This window comes from Coturnix japonica, chromosome 2 (genome assembly GCF_054131305.1).
Source record: "Coturnix japonica strain WE chromosome 2, WE-NBRP24, whole genome shotgun sequence".
Lineage (NCBI taxonomy): Eukaryota > Metazoa > Chordata > Aves > Galliformes > Phasianidae > Coturnix > Coturnix japonica.
In genome coordinates this window covers 29,422,221-29,435,897 of record NC_140664.1, presented here as the reverse complement: position 1 = coordinate 29,435,897, position 13,677 = coordinate 29,422,221, and the positions used below count along the sequence as shown (strand labels likewise).

The window sequence follows — 13,677 nt, the reverse complement described above, 5'->3', positions numbered from 1 at the left end:
CAGTATAGAATATGTAGTTCTTTACATCACATCTCTTTCTTCACTGTCTGCAATTTAACTCAGTTCTGAAGACATTTCCATAAACACAGTCAAACAGAAGAAAATGGTTCAGTGACATCTGGGATGCCAGTAGACTTCTTTAGCTTGGGAAGGTAATGAGACATCAACACAGAATCACAGAATACCCGGGTTGGAAGGGACCTCAAGGATCATGTAGTTCCAACCCCCCTGCCTGGCAGGGCCACCAAACATACACATTTACTAGATCAGGTTGCCCAGGGTCCCGTCCAACCGTCTTGAACACCTCCAAGGACGGGGCATCCACAACCTCCCTGGGCAGCCTGTTCCAGGGCCTAACCACTCTCCTAGTGAAGAACTTCCCCCTAACATCCAACCTAAATCTTCCCTCTTTTAACTTAAAACCATTTCCCCATGTCCTGGCTTTCAACACTTCATAACAAACCCTATTGTTGTTTTAGGTTCTCAGCCGTATCACCGTGACAAAACCATACCATTTCACTTAAATTTCTCTTCTCCTGAAGCAAAATACCATCATTATGAGCAAATGTTATCAAATTCATCAGATACTGATAGCTATTAAGCTGTGCCTGCTAAAAACACCCAAACACACGTTCCACAAATGAAGATACAGGACTGAACTTGAAAGGTTCTCAAGGATTTTTAAGAACATATATTTGTCTTCAGTGCTTTAGAACATCTCGGGTGTGACTTCTTTAAGGTTGGACCAGTGTTAAAAAAGTGAATCAATCAAAAACATATGTTAAATGCACGATATAATACAAATATTTATATATTACTCTGGAAGCTACACAGAAAACTAAAGTTTGGATTCATTTTCAAATGTATTTTAGTACACTATACAGTATCTTACAATCAAATACGACCTTTAGTTAAAATATTTCTTCATTAAATGGTGTTAGTAATACAATTCGAAGCTTGTTACAAAGTGATAGAAAAACAACCTCATATTGTTTTACAATATACATCTCAATTTAAGTAGCTTTTTAACCACATTCTTGCAGAAACAGAAGATATAGAATTAAAGTCTGCCCTAAACATGCCCCAAAACACGCTGTGCATGTTTTGACATTAATTAGGTGAAATTAACGATCCTTGAAATATCAGAGCAATGGTGTTTCCATGAGAAAACAGATTTATCTCGAAGTACCCTCAGCATTTGTTCAAACAAATTGCTGTGAGCTACCAGCAAAAACAAGCACAGACAGTTACATTATGGAAAAGAACATGAAAAACAGCATTTCCACTTGTTAGCAAAAATTGGTTGTTGTTAGAATTTACAGTCGTTATCAGAAAGCCGCTTCTTGAAAAGCACAATGAAAGCAGCTTAAGTATCAGATCTTCTTTTTACTATCTCCAATTCATTAAGTTTAATAAACATCACTTTTAAATTGTTAGAACCTCAAAAACAAATGACTTTTACTTCACGTATCTGAGCTCATCCATCTCTTCTTTCATGCAGCAAATGTGCAGAATGAAAATGCTCTCGAGTGAACTTGTGCAAGTTACAGATTGTTTCTCCATCTGAAGCTGGCAGAAGCATCGCGTACTGTTAAGAGACAAAGAGACCAAATTAGTCACAAACAAACACTCAGATGCTACGTCTCTTTTCAGTAGTGCGTGGGGACAGGACTAGGGGTAATGGGATGAAACTTCAGCATAGGAAGTTCTGCACGAATGTGCGGAAGAACTTCTTTACAGTGAGGGTGATGGAGCACTGGAACAGGCTGCCCAGGGAGGTGGTGGAGTCTCCTTCTCTGGAGAAATTCAAGACCCGCCTGGACGCCTTCCTGTGTGACATGGTGTAGGGAGCCTGCTTTGGCAGGGGGGTTGGACTCGATGATCTCTAGAGGTCCCTTCCAACCCCTACAATTCTGTGATTCTGTGATACGTATAAACAATAGACTATTTAAATCTGCAGATATGTGCATGTCAGAATATGTCATTTTCGATGGAAGATCAACCAGGTAGGCTATAAAACTGCTTTCTTGCAGGCCAGCACTGAATTTTAGTGGAAACTGATAAACAGTGACTGTATCACAATGTAAGTTCTAGCGATATTAATTAAAACAATGGGTTTAATTAATCTTGCAGTTAATGTTTATGTATTACAATTGCTAGGCAGTCATAAACTTGAGACAGAGGAACACTTGTTGCATTTTGTGACATTTATGAGCTTGAGAAGGGTGCTGCTAAGTTTATAGCAGTTAATTGGTTTTTTTTTAATCTCCTCATCTGTATTTTAAGAATTTAAAACAATGACAACATTCCAAATACGAGGGAGTTTACATGTATGTATTATGCCATGCTCCTGTATGCAAGGCTTTATTTTTCTGTCTAAAGTGAGAAAAACAAATGAGTAAAAGCCATTATCACTCTTAATTGAAGCTATAAAAATTATGTACCCATGTAAACTGCACTCCCTAGAATGAAGTGGTAAATTAACGACTGCAGCAGGCAGCGTATGGTCATAATCTGCATGGAGTAGCTCTCCAGTAACAGTGGATTATGCCTGTCACATTCATTACCAACACTGACAACACGTTTCTTTGAGATAATACTTTGTGAAAATTAAGCAAACAGCACTACAGCTACAACTCCTGGCTTCCATCGTGACAACAACATCTGAAATGCTGTAAATCAGACCACATGGTAAGGACAGCACAGCAAACAAACATGGAAAGTGGCTACGCGAGCATTTGTACGCTACGTGCTGAGGACCAATAGAATCAATTTTCCTTAACAGACGTGCTTAATTTGAACTGAAAAACCAATAATGGTCACATGATGTTAAGGGTTCAAATCCCCCCTGTGGCACAAGTGGTAGAAGTGCCGCTCTGCTACACAGGAGGCTCGAATCCCGGGAGTTGGACTCGATGATCTCCAAGGTCCCTTCCAACCCGCACGAGACTGTGAGACTGTGTGTATCACAGTCCAGGTCTAAGCCCATACTGAAAAAGCCAGCAACTATTTTCTAGGCTCTAGAGGTCAGCACACGGATGTCTCAAGTTTTCTGATGAGATGGCTTTCCTCCTTGTCTGTGAGCATGAAACGAAGATCAAAAACCAAACCAAATCTAAAACCTTCAAAAGGCACTTGTTGTGCTCCTCAGAAAGCAAGAGAAGGCAGCAAAATTGTGTAAAAGAACCAAAGTTAATCTGATCAATTATCTTCTGGCTACTACGACTCTCTAATGGCTTCAAGCAGATGCTACTTTGTGAACTGACTGGAGCTCCTTATCTGCTATCTCTTCATCATTCAGAGGTAAGCACAAGTGGTAGAAGTGTCGCTCTGCTACACAGAGGCTCGAGTCCCGGGGGTTGGACTCGATGATCTCTAAGGTCCCTTCCAACCCGCACAAGACTGTGATACAGTGATAAGCACCTTTCTGAGGAAAATGGTGTCCACTAAACATGGAATGTTGTTCTGAACAGAACTGGCTTAAAAGAAGAAAGTAAACAACTTACTCTGAGAAATCAATTCCTGGATGTTAAAGATACACACACACAGTCTACTGTATAAAAGGCTGCAATTCTACCGCTGAAGAGACAGTTATTTTATCCACCACTTCATTTAAACCTAAGATGCTGTTGCCTGAGCTACTCCAGCAGTGAAAGTGAAAAGTTTAGTCGACAGCATCTGATACCTAGGATACCATCCCAGGATGCCATACTACTCTGCATAGCCAGGTTGGAGAAACGTGTAGGTTTGTGCTTTTCATTTCTTTTCATTTATGAGGATGATCAGGGGGCTGGAGCACCTCCCCTATGAGGACAGGCTGAGGGAGTTGGTCTTGTTCAGCCTGGAGAAGAGAAGGTTGCGGGGTGACCTCATTGCAGCCTTTCAGTACCTGAAGGGAACTTACACCCAGGAGGGGAGTAAACTCTTTGAAAGGGCTGACAATAGCAGGACACGGGGAAATGGTTTTAAGTTAAAAGAGGGAAGATTTAGGTTGGATGTTAGGGGGAAGTTCTTCACTAGGAGAGTGGTTAGGCCCTGGAACAGGCTGCCCAGGGAGGCTGTGGATGCCCCGTCCTTGGAGGTGTTCAAGACCAGGTTGGACGGGGCCCTGGGCAACCTGATCTAGTAAATGTGTGTTTGGTGGCCCTGCCAGGCAGGGGGGTTGGAACTACATGATCCTTGAGGTCCCTTCCAACCCGGGTCATTCTGTGATTCTGTGATTCTTGGCATGAGTATGATGTTATAATAACAACAAAAAATCATTCTCGATTTTTCAGTCAGAACTGAGCCTGCCAGACGATTCATTATTAAAATAAACAGGATGTCTGCAATGGAAAAAAGGCACCAATTTCACATTGCTTACATAGGCAAATGATGACAATTTTGAACAGATAAAAATGTACTTATGTAATGTACAGAAATAAATATTTTCCTCAGCTTGTAGTTGAAAGCGTTTCCAATTGCTCCTGCCATTACAGAAAGAAACTACTTCCTTTTGTTCACTAAAGGCAACAATGGAAAAATAATAAATGAAATACAGTTGCTCTGCTTAAGTACCGCGTTAATCACAAAGTGAAAAAATTAACTATTTTCACATCCCACCATCCCCAACTTACACACTTTTCCTTCTTTTTCCAACTTCTTCAAGTGGACTATGAGGTTGTGTTCTGCTGCTCGAAGTAAATTTTCAGGAATCTCCTAATGGGAACACAAATGTATGTTTTGTATTTGTTAAGCATCTGCCACGTGTATACATATATTTAATACATTGATACAATTGTTTATTAACATAGTTTATCCTATTCTAATAACTGTGTTGCACATTCAGTTAGCTATATGCAGTGACTAAAACCTGAAATGACTAAATCGATTTCTAACCATCTAAACTGTAGGCTGATAACACATCCCTGTTTACTGCGCCCATTTTTTGCATCATACACTGTCTTTATAGAAGCTTTGGCTAACTCTAAGACTGTGTTCTTCTGTGTTTGATCTACACTAGGTTGTTAGTATAGCTAAACATTTTCCCACAGGTTTCAATGACAAAGTCAAAGATGCTTTTCTCCACAGATACCGATTACTTCCATTTCATGACAATATTTGCATGGATTTTAATATTCTAGCATCTTTGGATTCTAGCATCTATGGATGCAACTAGCATCCATAAATGTGTAAGCAATTGGAAAACAAAGCTTCAGGAGGACAAAGTGTATCTTAAAATTATACAGTGCTTGGTAAGTAATAGACTTCAATCAATAATTACCTTGTACACCATCTTTACAAGCTCTGAAGACGTATATGATTTTCCAGCATTCTTCTGGAAAACATTCAGAATTTGTTCTTCACGTGCATTTCGGTGAGAAATGTATCCTTGAATTCTAGTATTTGCATCACGGATGACTGGGCCATGACCTGAATTGAAGCACACACACACACACCAGAGTGCTGTTAGTTCCATTCGGATTTAAGGATGCTATAGAATAATTGACTCATTTTTATATAAACTTTGGTAGGCTTTAAGAACTGTGTGAGAGAAACAGCATCTGTATGTATCACCCCAAGTATCCCTGGTGCAAAACTACAAGATGCTCTTTGCATCACAGTCTGCACTTCAATAGGATTTAAATGGAAAGGGAGAATTAGGAGATCTCAAAAGTCTGAATGTGCAAAGGGAATGCTGTTGCTAAGATAAGAAAAAAACACCTACTTTATACTGCTTGATACAAATATAGAAAAAAAGAGTTTACTACTGAATACATTTGAAAGATGAGAGATTATTATATTGCACCTGATTGTCTCAACCTCCACAAAGGATACTGGTATTGATGATTTAAATTGAAACTGGTCTCTCTACTGTAATGACTGAGGCAGAGACTCACACACTGTACTACCATTTCTGTTACGGGTGGTAACAAACACCAGCAAACACAGAGGCGAAGGAAGTAACGTTGCAAGAGATACATTTTCTATGAGGTACCTTCAGAACTCACTCATACACAGTGTTGAGTGAATATTTGTAACGTGCTTTTTATAGCAAGGTTTCTTACCTCTTTATTTGCATACATCACTTAAAAGCAGCAGCAACAGCTTCTGGTTCTACCAGTCTAAACTCCAAGTCATTTTTGAAAATAAAATATAACTTTTCTTTAAAAGTAAAATTAACTTTCCTTTAGAAGTTACTGGTTACCATCCCAATCAGTTTCCTTTGATGCTCTTGGACTCTTTCTGAAAAATCATCATATTGTCCACTCATAGTTTTGGGTTGGCTGACCAAATAGGTTTTCAGCTTTCAGCTAGTTTAAATTATGGTTTATTTCACTTGAAGGCAGGCACCCTATAGAAAAGGAGCAAGTAATGTTCATAATCTCAATCTATGCTTTAGCATGGGCCAGAAGTTTCTTAACCTGCTCACTCACTTCAGCAGACTTCAAGTAAAAAATTATCAACAAAAGACATGTTAAGGCCAATATAAAACTGTGCTGCCACATGCACTTATTTTTCATTATGTTGATTATATTTAATGGGAACTTATTTCTCCTTATAAAAAGAGTGATAAATATAACAGTGGCTTTTGTAAATACACTGTTCATAAAAAAAAAAAAAGTTTCAGTGTAGAAAACCATTAAAATATACAGATCAAGGACTATAATGCTGACTGTCCTCTTACATTCTCTAAAGACAGAAGGCAAAATAAAGTACTTAAGCACTTTAAGTACTTGAGCACTTAATGTTATAAAGCTTGGAATTGAATTTAGGTGTGGATGTTTCACTCCTGCAATTTTTCAGTGATACCAACATAATTAACTTCACTAAAAAAATATATCTACATAAAGTACTTCTCAGTATTTGAAGAAGATACCTTAAAATATACCTTTAAAAAAATAACTTAGACATTAAGTCAGACAGCTTCACATTGGAGGCCTCTGTATATCCCAGGTGATCACATTTATTCTTATAGCATCCTGCAAAGCAATACAGCTTCTCTTGTTTCACCCATGAGAAACGGAAGCATGAAGTATAAATCTGAAGACAAGAACTGGCTCCTGAATTCTTGCACAGGTTTCTAACTACTGTACCATTTCTCCTATGCCATCGAGTAGCAGTGCTTATTATTACAGAATAGGGCGCCCTCTGCTGGCCCAGGGGCCCTTTTCTTCTCCCAAGGATTCTCGCCAACCAAGAGCTGTAAAATATTGTAACAAGCGCTGTGCTCTAAGTCATTTCCACATTCAATTTAAGTCAAACAAACAAATACATCCAACACGAAAAGGGAAGGTTTGGCAAAATTCAGCTTCTAAAAACCAGCCAGTAGTCACCTTGTTATAAAAATTCATGTTCACCTGTATCTACTTGAGGCTGTAATGTGAATGCCATGCACTGAGAAAAGACAAACTACGGAGTAATTATGAAGATGTAAAACCGCAATGTATCGAGGCTATCTCGATCTACTGAGGCTATACAGAATGTGTCAAGAGTAAAACAAACTGTACATACCAGTAACACAAACAATTGTTTTGACCTGGCAATAACTATCTTTTGCACAGTTGCACTTGCATTTATGATGTGTGGATAAGGAAACAAAGTTGGTTATAAATCACATCAATGCCTAGCTACTCATCAGTGAAAATGAGTAATATCCTACTCTCTTCCTAATTGCAAGCAGAGCATGAACATATTTACAGCAGTATTGCAAATGGTTACACATAAATGGGACAAACATTCAACCTTGGTGAATGTGTAATCTAGACAAATAATGAGGAAAGAGAGAGTGAGACACAACAGATAGAAGTGATAAACCAAACACAATTTTGCATATATGGGGTTTTTGGAAGACAGAAATTCAATTAAAGGAACAGGTCGTGCTATGCAGGTTTAAAGAAAAAAAAGTAGAACCTCTGGTTGACCAATAGATCGAGATTCAGGAAGCTCAAATACTCTGTTTTACTGCTAGTTTCATCAATTACTGTAAGTACTATTTATGTTTGTGTCAGCTTCCACAACTATGGAATATTTCTCCTAAATTGCATTTTCATGATGTTAGATCTTCAATACCTACTGTGCTTGTATTAAAAAAGAACACAAAAAAGATTTGGTTATGTAGACTAAACATAGTTAATGGGCATAGACAGAAATGGGAACGTAGAAAGTCACTCTGACTAGGTGACAAAGCTGAATCAGAAAAGGTCAGAGAAATTCCTGTGATGTAACTGAGAAAGAAAGTGATGAAGTTAAACCTTCGTTACATCACACATCCTTAAAAATCCGTTCTTCTCAAATAGAAACGGACTCGTGGCTTATACAGAAATTAAACACACCTCCCCCAATCTTGGGGAATATAAGGAAAAAAAAAAAAAAAAGAAAAGCAGAGTTTTAGACTGAATTAATCAGCTATTTATTTTCAGAACATGATGTTTGACTTGTTGGCTCTTGGCCCAATTAAGCTAAGTCATTAAGTAATATAACTATTTGACAGTCCTGCAGCCTTCTAAGATTGAATTTGTGATTCATCTGGTTGCAAAGGACAAATTTCTCTCTCAAAAAGCACTGCATAGCGGCTGAGTACATGGGCAGCAGAGGACCAAAAGAACAACTATTTTCTAGGGTAACACCAGTTATAGATCGGTTAATGAAAGAAAAGCCAACTTCTTATTGTTACATTAATAATAGTGTTTGACTGTAAGAGATGATACAGTAACATAAAGCAGTTCAAAACAGAACCACTAACCTGGATATATTAAATCTGGTTTCATTTGTAGTAACATTTTCAAACTTTTCATGTAATCATGCAGGTCTTCAATTACTGTTGTTCCTTCCCCTAAAATACAGTCACCAGAAAATATAGCGTTTTCCTCTTCTAGATGTAAAGACATATGATCATCAGTGTGCCCAGGTGTATATAAAACTCTGTTTAAAGAAGAACAAGAAAAAAAGTTGAAGATTTTTATTCAGCAGCCATACAGATCTTCTACCTCCATTTTCAGATGCTAAAAACAACAGTGATAAAATCATACCCTTACAAAGGAGCCTACAGGAAGAAGCACAAAAGGTATCATACTGAGAATTTCTGAAATGGCAGCGTAGACACAATGACACTTTGTTTAATCTCAATCCATCTTATACCATATAGAGAACAGATGACCACCTATAACGTGTTTTGTCATAGTTAACACATCACAGAGGCAGTATGTTACAGCAGCTGGCTAGTCATGTAAAACTTCTGTTAAAGAAAGCTTTATTCTGATAGTTTAAAAAGAATGACAATTTGTTTTCAGATGGAAAAGTTCCTGACATACACACTGCACTTGGCAACAAAGGGTAAGGGTGACGTTGCTGACTCTCTGAGAAATTCCTTGTATATTAACAGACATAACACAAATAACATTCTGTCTTCCCATATTTATTTTACCATGAAGGCCTCATGACACAGTGGAGCAGAACTGTAAAATACAAGGACTGGTGGTCTTTTAGCTCTTTTACGTGCAGGTCATGAAATGTCCGAAAGGTATGGATTTAAGACACCAGAGCTTGGTGAAGTACTGTATTAAAGGACAGGTGACACATATACAGTAACCAGAGCTGCTAAGGAGCTACACTACAGTTTTTGAAAGGCAGAAATCCTCTGACTCAAGCTCAGACCAGCATCGCTGCTTTAATTCAGCATAATTTACTTGTCAATGGGATGCACAGAGCTGGTGCCAAGCATGGTGTATAACCTAATGCTAAACAGCCTCAGACACATCAGCACAGAGCTGGGAGGCTAGAAGCAGAGCACTGATGCAACAGCTCTCAATTCTGGAATACCAAGTGCTGTGGAAAGCAGGTGAGTCATCGTCCTGCTGAGGCAACAGAAAATGAGCTGCATAGCTTTCCTAATGTAACTTCACCAGGAAGTTTCAATGCTAACATGCGCAAAGCAAAACATGAATGAAACTAACACAGGCTGTCATCCTCCTAGAGAAACTGAAAGTTGCTAACTAGATGTGGCCACTTAGGACAGTGAAATGTCTTCGATATAGCCATGCCCTCTCTACGTATCTTTTTAAAACTTAAAACTTTTCATCAGATATATTCTTTATCTTCATTGTTTTTCTACCTGTCAGCCAGCAGGCACATTCTTCAAGTGGGATACAATTCACACCTATATTAAAGAAAACAAGCAAAGTTCGTCCTGAGGTGTGCAATGCATTATGGATGAAAGAATTCTTAAGATATAATTCTTCTGTTTTTTGGGGGGTTTTGTTTCAGACTGACCCAGGTAAACAAGAGAGGCAATGCACTCTCAGGGAAGAATTCTTTCTTAATTGGTACACCCCACAAGAACCTTGGCAGGAAAAATGATTAGAACGCAGCATTTTAATGCTAAACACTTTATGTTGTAATGTTTCCTTGAGAAACATTTTATGACACTTACAGAGATCATCAGAAACATCACCGAAGTATCAATTTCACATTAGAACTATGTATCTAAGAGTAAAGAGAAGTTACATAAAATCCTGTGTGGTTTTTCCCTAAGGAAATATTTCTCAAGGAAAGTGTTTCTCTGGTGAGGCCAAAGGCTGATTCCTGATAGTACTCATAGGAACATGCATAAGCACACCCTGCTGAGTCACAGAAGGAAGTCTACATGGGTAAATGTTGGCAGGGTCAGATGTATGGATTACATAAACGCACCAGATCTCTGAAGAAACGACTTATAAAACAAAGCTGCAGAAATCGAATTGCTGTTTACCTGAGTGTGGCTCCCTCCGTCTGTATCACGTCTCCATCTTTAAGATATAAATATTTATGTCCTCCATCTCCTATTATTTCTTCACAGTGAGGGACACGAGGAAGCTTACAGATGCGATACTCAGAGTCTATTTAAAGAAAGCAAAGAAAATAATGATTCGTATTTTGTCACTAACAAAGCTAATACCAAATGGTTTGGCACAAAACCTCTCTCAGCATCTTTCATTTCTAAATTGCACGTACTTTGATTGCCTTGGCTACAGACAGCACACAACCTCGAAATCAGGCACTTATGCCTCTTGCAAGTCAAGATGAGCTGTATTATCTACATTGCTTACTCTGTTCTCTTAATATCTTCTCAGCCATCACTACAGAATATGCACTTGACATTAGAACTTATCATAAATAACATCCCTACCTTCTTCTCATGATTTGAGGCCTAAAAGTTTGCCAGCAATTACTAATGGTCTATTGTATTAAGTCTCAATGTTATGCATAGTTTTTTTAAAGAGATTATTTACTGCTTTTTACACAAGTGAAAATAATAGTCAGTTTGTCACTACTGTCAGCACAGAAAGGAAAAAGCACTCTGCTCTTCTCATATCTTTTAATATTATACAAACTGCTTGTAATTCACATGTAAGAAAAACACCCTTTGAAGTTAAACACAGGTACTGAAGAAAAATATGGTACTGTAATTATGATGTTCAGACTATTCACTGTCTCATTCTACACGGTATAGTGGTACAGTGAAGTCACACGTGGATTATGTGGAGATTGCAAACGATTCTTCCAATTGCTGTGCAAAGAATCAATGGTTTTAAGTTGCTTCTTGACACATATCTAACATACGTACAACAAGATCCAAAACCTATAGCCTACCATTAGGGATGTTTGTGCAGATGTCAGGTATCCCACCAGTGTGATCACGATGCCAGTGTGTCACTAAGATCTCTTGAATTGAGATGTTGAACTCGGACAGGGCCTGCTTCAAACAGCCTATATACTCAGGAATAGCTGGCTCACCTGTGTCAATAAGGATTCTTCTACATATGGGCCAATAAATAAATAAGGAAAGAAGAAAACAAACAACCACAATGTTTAGAGCACTCGTGTGAGTTAAACAGTGTTTAAAAATAAAGGGAAAAAAAAGCAACCACATCACTGCACGTTACTGCGGCAACAGTAGATACCCCCAGATAAACTCTACTACTACTTCAGCTTTTTAGCCATTAGAAGCAACGCGGCTTTAAACTGTGTCCTTACAGACGATCACAGTTTACTTCCACCACCGACAGAGCACGGCCTTGGCTCCAGCACCTTTCCCATCGGCTGCACCAACACTCAGGCAGGCTGACCCGGGCTATTACACACATACACCGCCCAGCCCCGCGGCCGCCCGCCCCGCTCTGCGCCCAGCCCAGCCCGCCGGGCCGCTACCTGAGCCCGGTGCCCACCAGGTAGGTGTTGGTGCCCTGCAGAGTCATAGGCCCCGGGTTACAGCCCAGCACCCGCACCACACGCGACGAGAGCCGCTCGATTCGCGGCAGCAACGACGCCATCTCAGCCGCTCGGCCTTCCCAACACCCCGGGCCGCCGAGGGACAGCCCAAGGGAAGGCGGAAGCTGCGCTCCGCCTCGCACCGCCCCCCGGCCGCGCTCCTCCTTCTGAGGGCCGGCACCGCCAGGCTTTGTGGGGGTGTGTGCTGTTGAGGCGGGTTTATGCTACTTCTGGGCCCTATAGGGGCCATACGGTATTCAGTGTTTCAAAGCATATTGTAGAGCTGTTTGCTTTTCCAGCTGGCCTCCAAGGTTAGAGAGCAAACAGTGTTTTCAGCTGCCAGGTTAGACAGCAGCGCTGTATCTTCACTGTTCAGGTGCCAGCAGCATGATTGCCTCTATGCTGCTTTGTCGTTGCTAATTTAGCTGCATGTTAGTACCCTTAGACTGCTCATCAGCCCTTCAGCTACTCAAACTGTATGAATTATTTGCAGTCCCTCATTCAGCAAAACAGTCTGTTTTGTAATGCACGAGAGGCTTTTTGGCAGCATGTTGTGCAGGTCTATATGTGCAGCAATTAAAAACATCTACTCCTGGGCATAGACTTTAATTGCAGCTGTTAATTCCCAGGCATCAGAAAAGCCACAGACAGCAATTGGGCCACAGAGCAGATACTGGACAACCCTGTGTTTAGGCCTTTAAGCCAATCTCCATTATTCATCTGAATTATTCCTATCAAAACATTAAGGTTACTTTTTATTTTCAAATTCCTCAGAGCATAACACACTGACATCGTACAAGGATGTTTTATGTGGGAGGAAAGAAGCTTTTGTGTGTGCACGTGTGCTACTGGGATAAGGAAGATACACTATATAAAATATTTCAATATTTCAATGTCTTCCCATGTGATTTCCCAGTCTTGCTTTATAAAGATGTGAGACTAAACCCAAACTTACTCACGAGGTACTCGATTATGCTGACTTTGTAACTCATGTATATACTCATTTGTTGGTACATTCAACCCATTTTCATTCCCTAGGTGAAGTTCAGTTGCTCTGCCATTAAGCAAAGGTACTATCTAATCAAATGCAAGTATTTCAGTATGGCGTAGTAAAATCTTTTGTTCCATTATTAGGTGGGAGCTCGGATTCTGTTTTGTCTGTAGGTGGCAGCAGTGGGTGCCTTTGGAGAATTAATTCCAGGTTCTTTCTTTCATTGCGGTCTTCATTTCCTGCACAAGCCCATGAGCTTAAAGTTTAATGTTTCTTATATAAAATGGGGATAATAGGAACGCATTGAAAGTCTTGCTATTATGCTCTTTAATTTGGTACAATCACACGTGGGTGCAGAGCCTCAAGATGTTCTTTGGTTCACTAAATTGCTGTTTTACATGGCCAATACAAATGTTTGAGGGGAAAAGTAAGTGCTAGTCCTAATGAGGACCTTAGTT

General features: G+C 39.6%; 1 protein-coding gene across 1 annotated transcript; it reads right to left on the bottom strand.

Moving 5' to 3' along the window:
* Positions 1-676: 676 nt before the first annotated feature.
* On the bottom strand, positions 677-12,348 carry LACTB2 (lactamase beta 2). The gene is made up of 7 exons (XM_015855734.3): positions 12,169-12,348; positions 11,611-11,774; positions 10,730-10,856; positions 8,726-8,904; positions 5,264-5,412; positions 4,617-4,698; positions 677-1,588 (listed from the first exon to the last, which is right to left on the bottom strand). The coding sequence occupies exons 1-7, from the start codon at positions 12,288-12,290 to the stop codon at positions 1,545-1,547; spliced, it is 867 nt and encodes a 288-aa protein (XP_015711220.1). The 5' UTR covers positions 12,291-12,348; the 3' UTR covers positions 677-1,544.
* Positions 12,349-13,677: the final 1,329 nt, after the last annotated feature.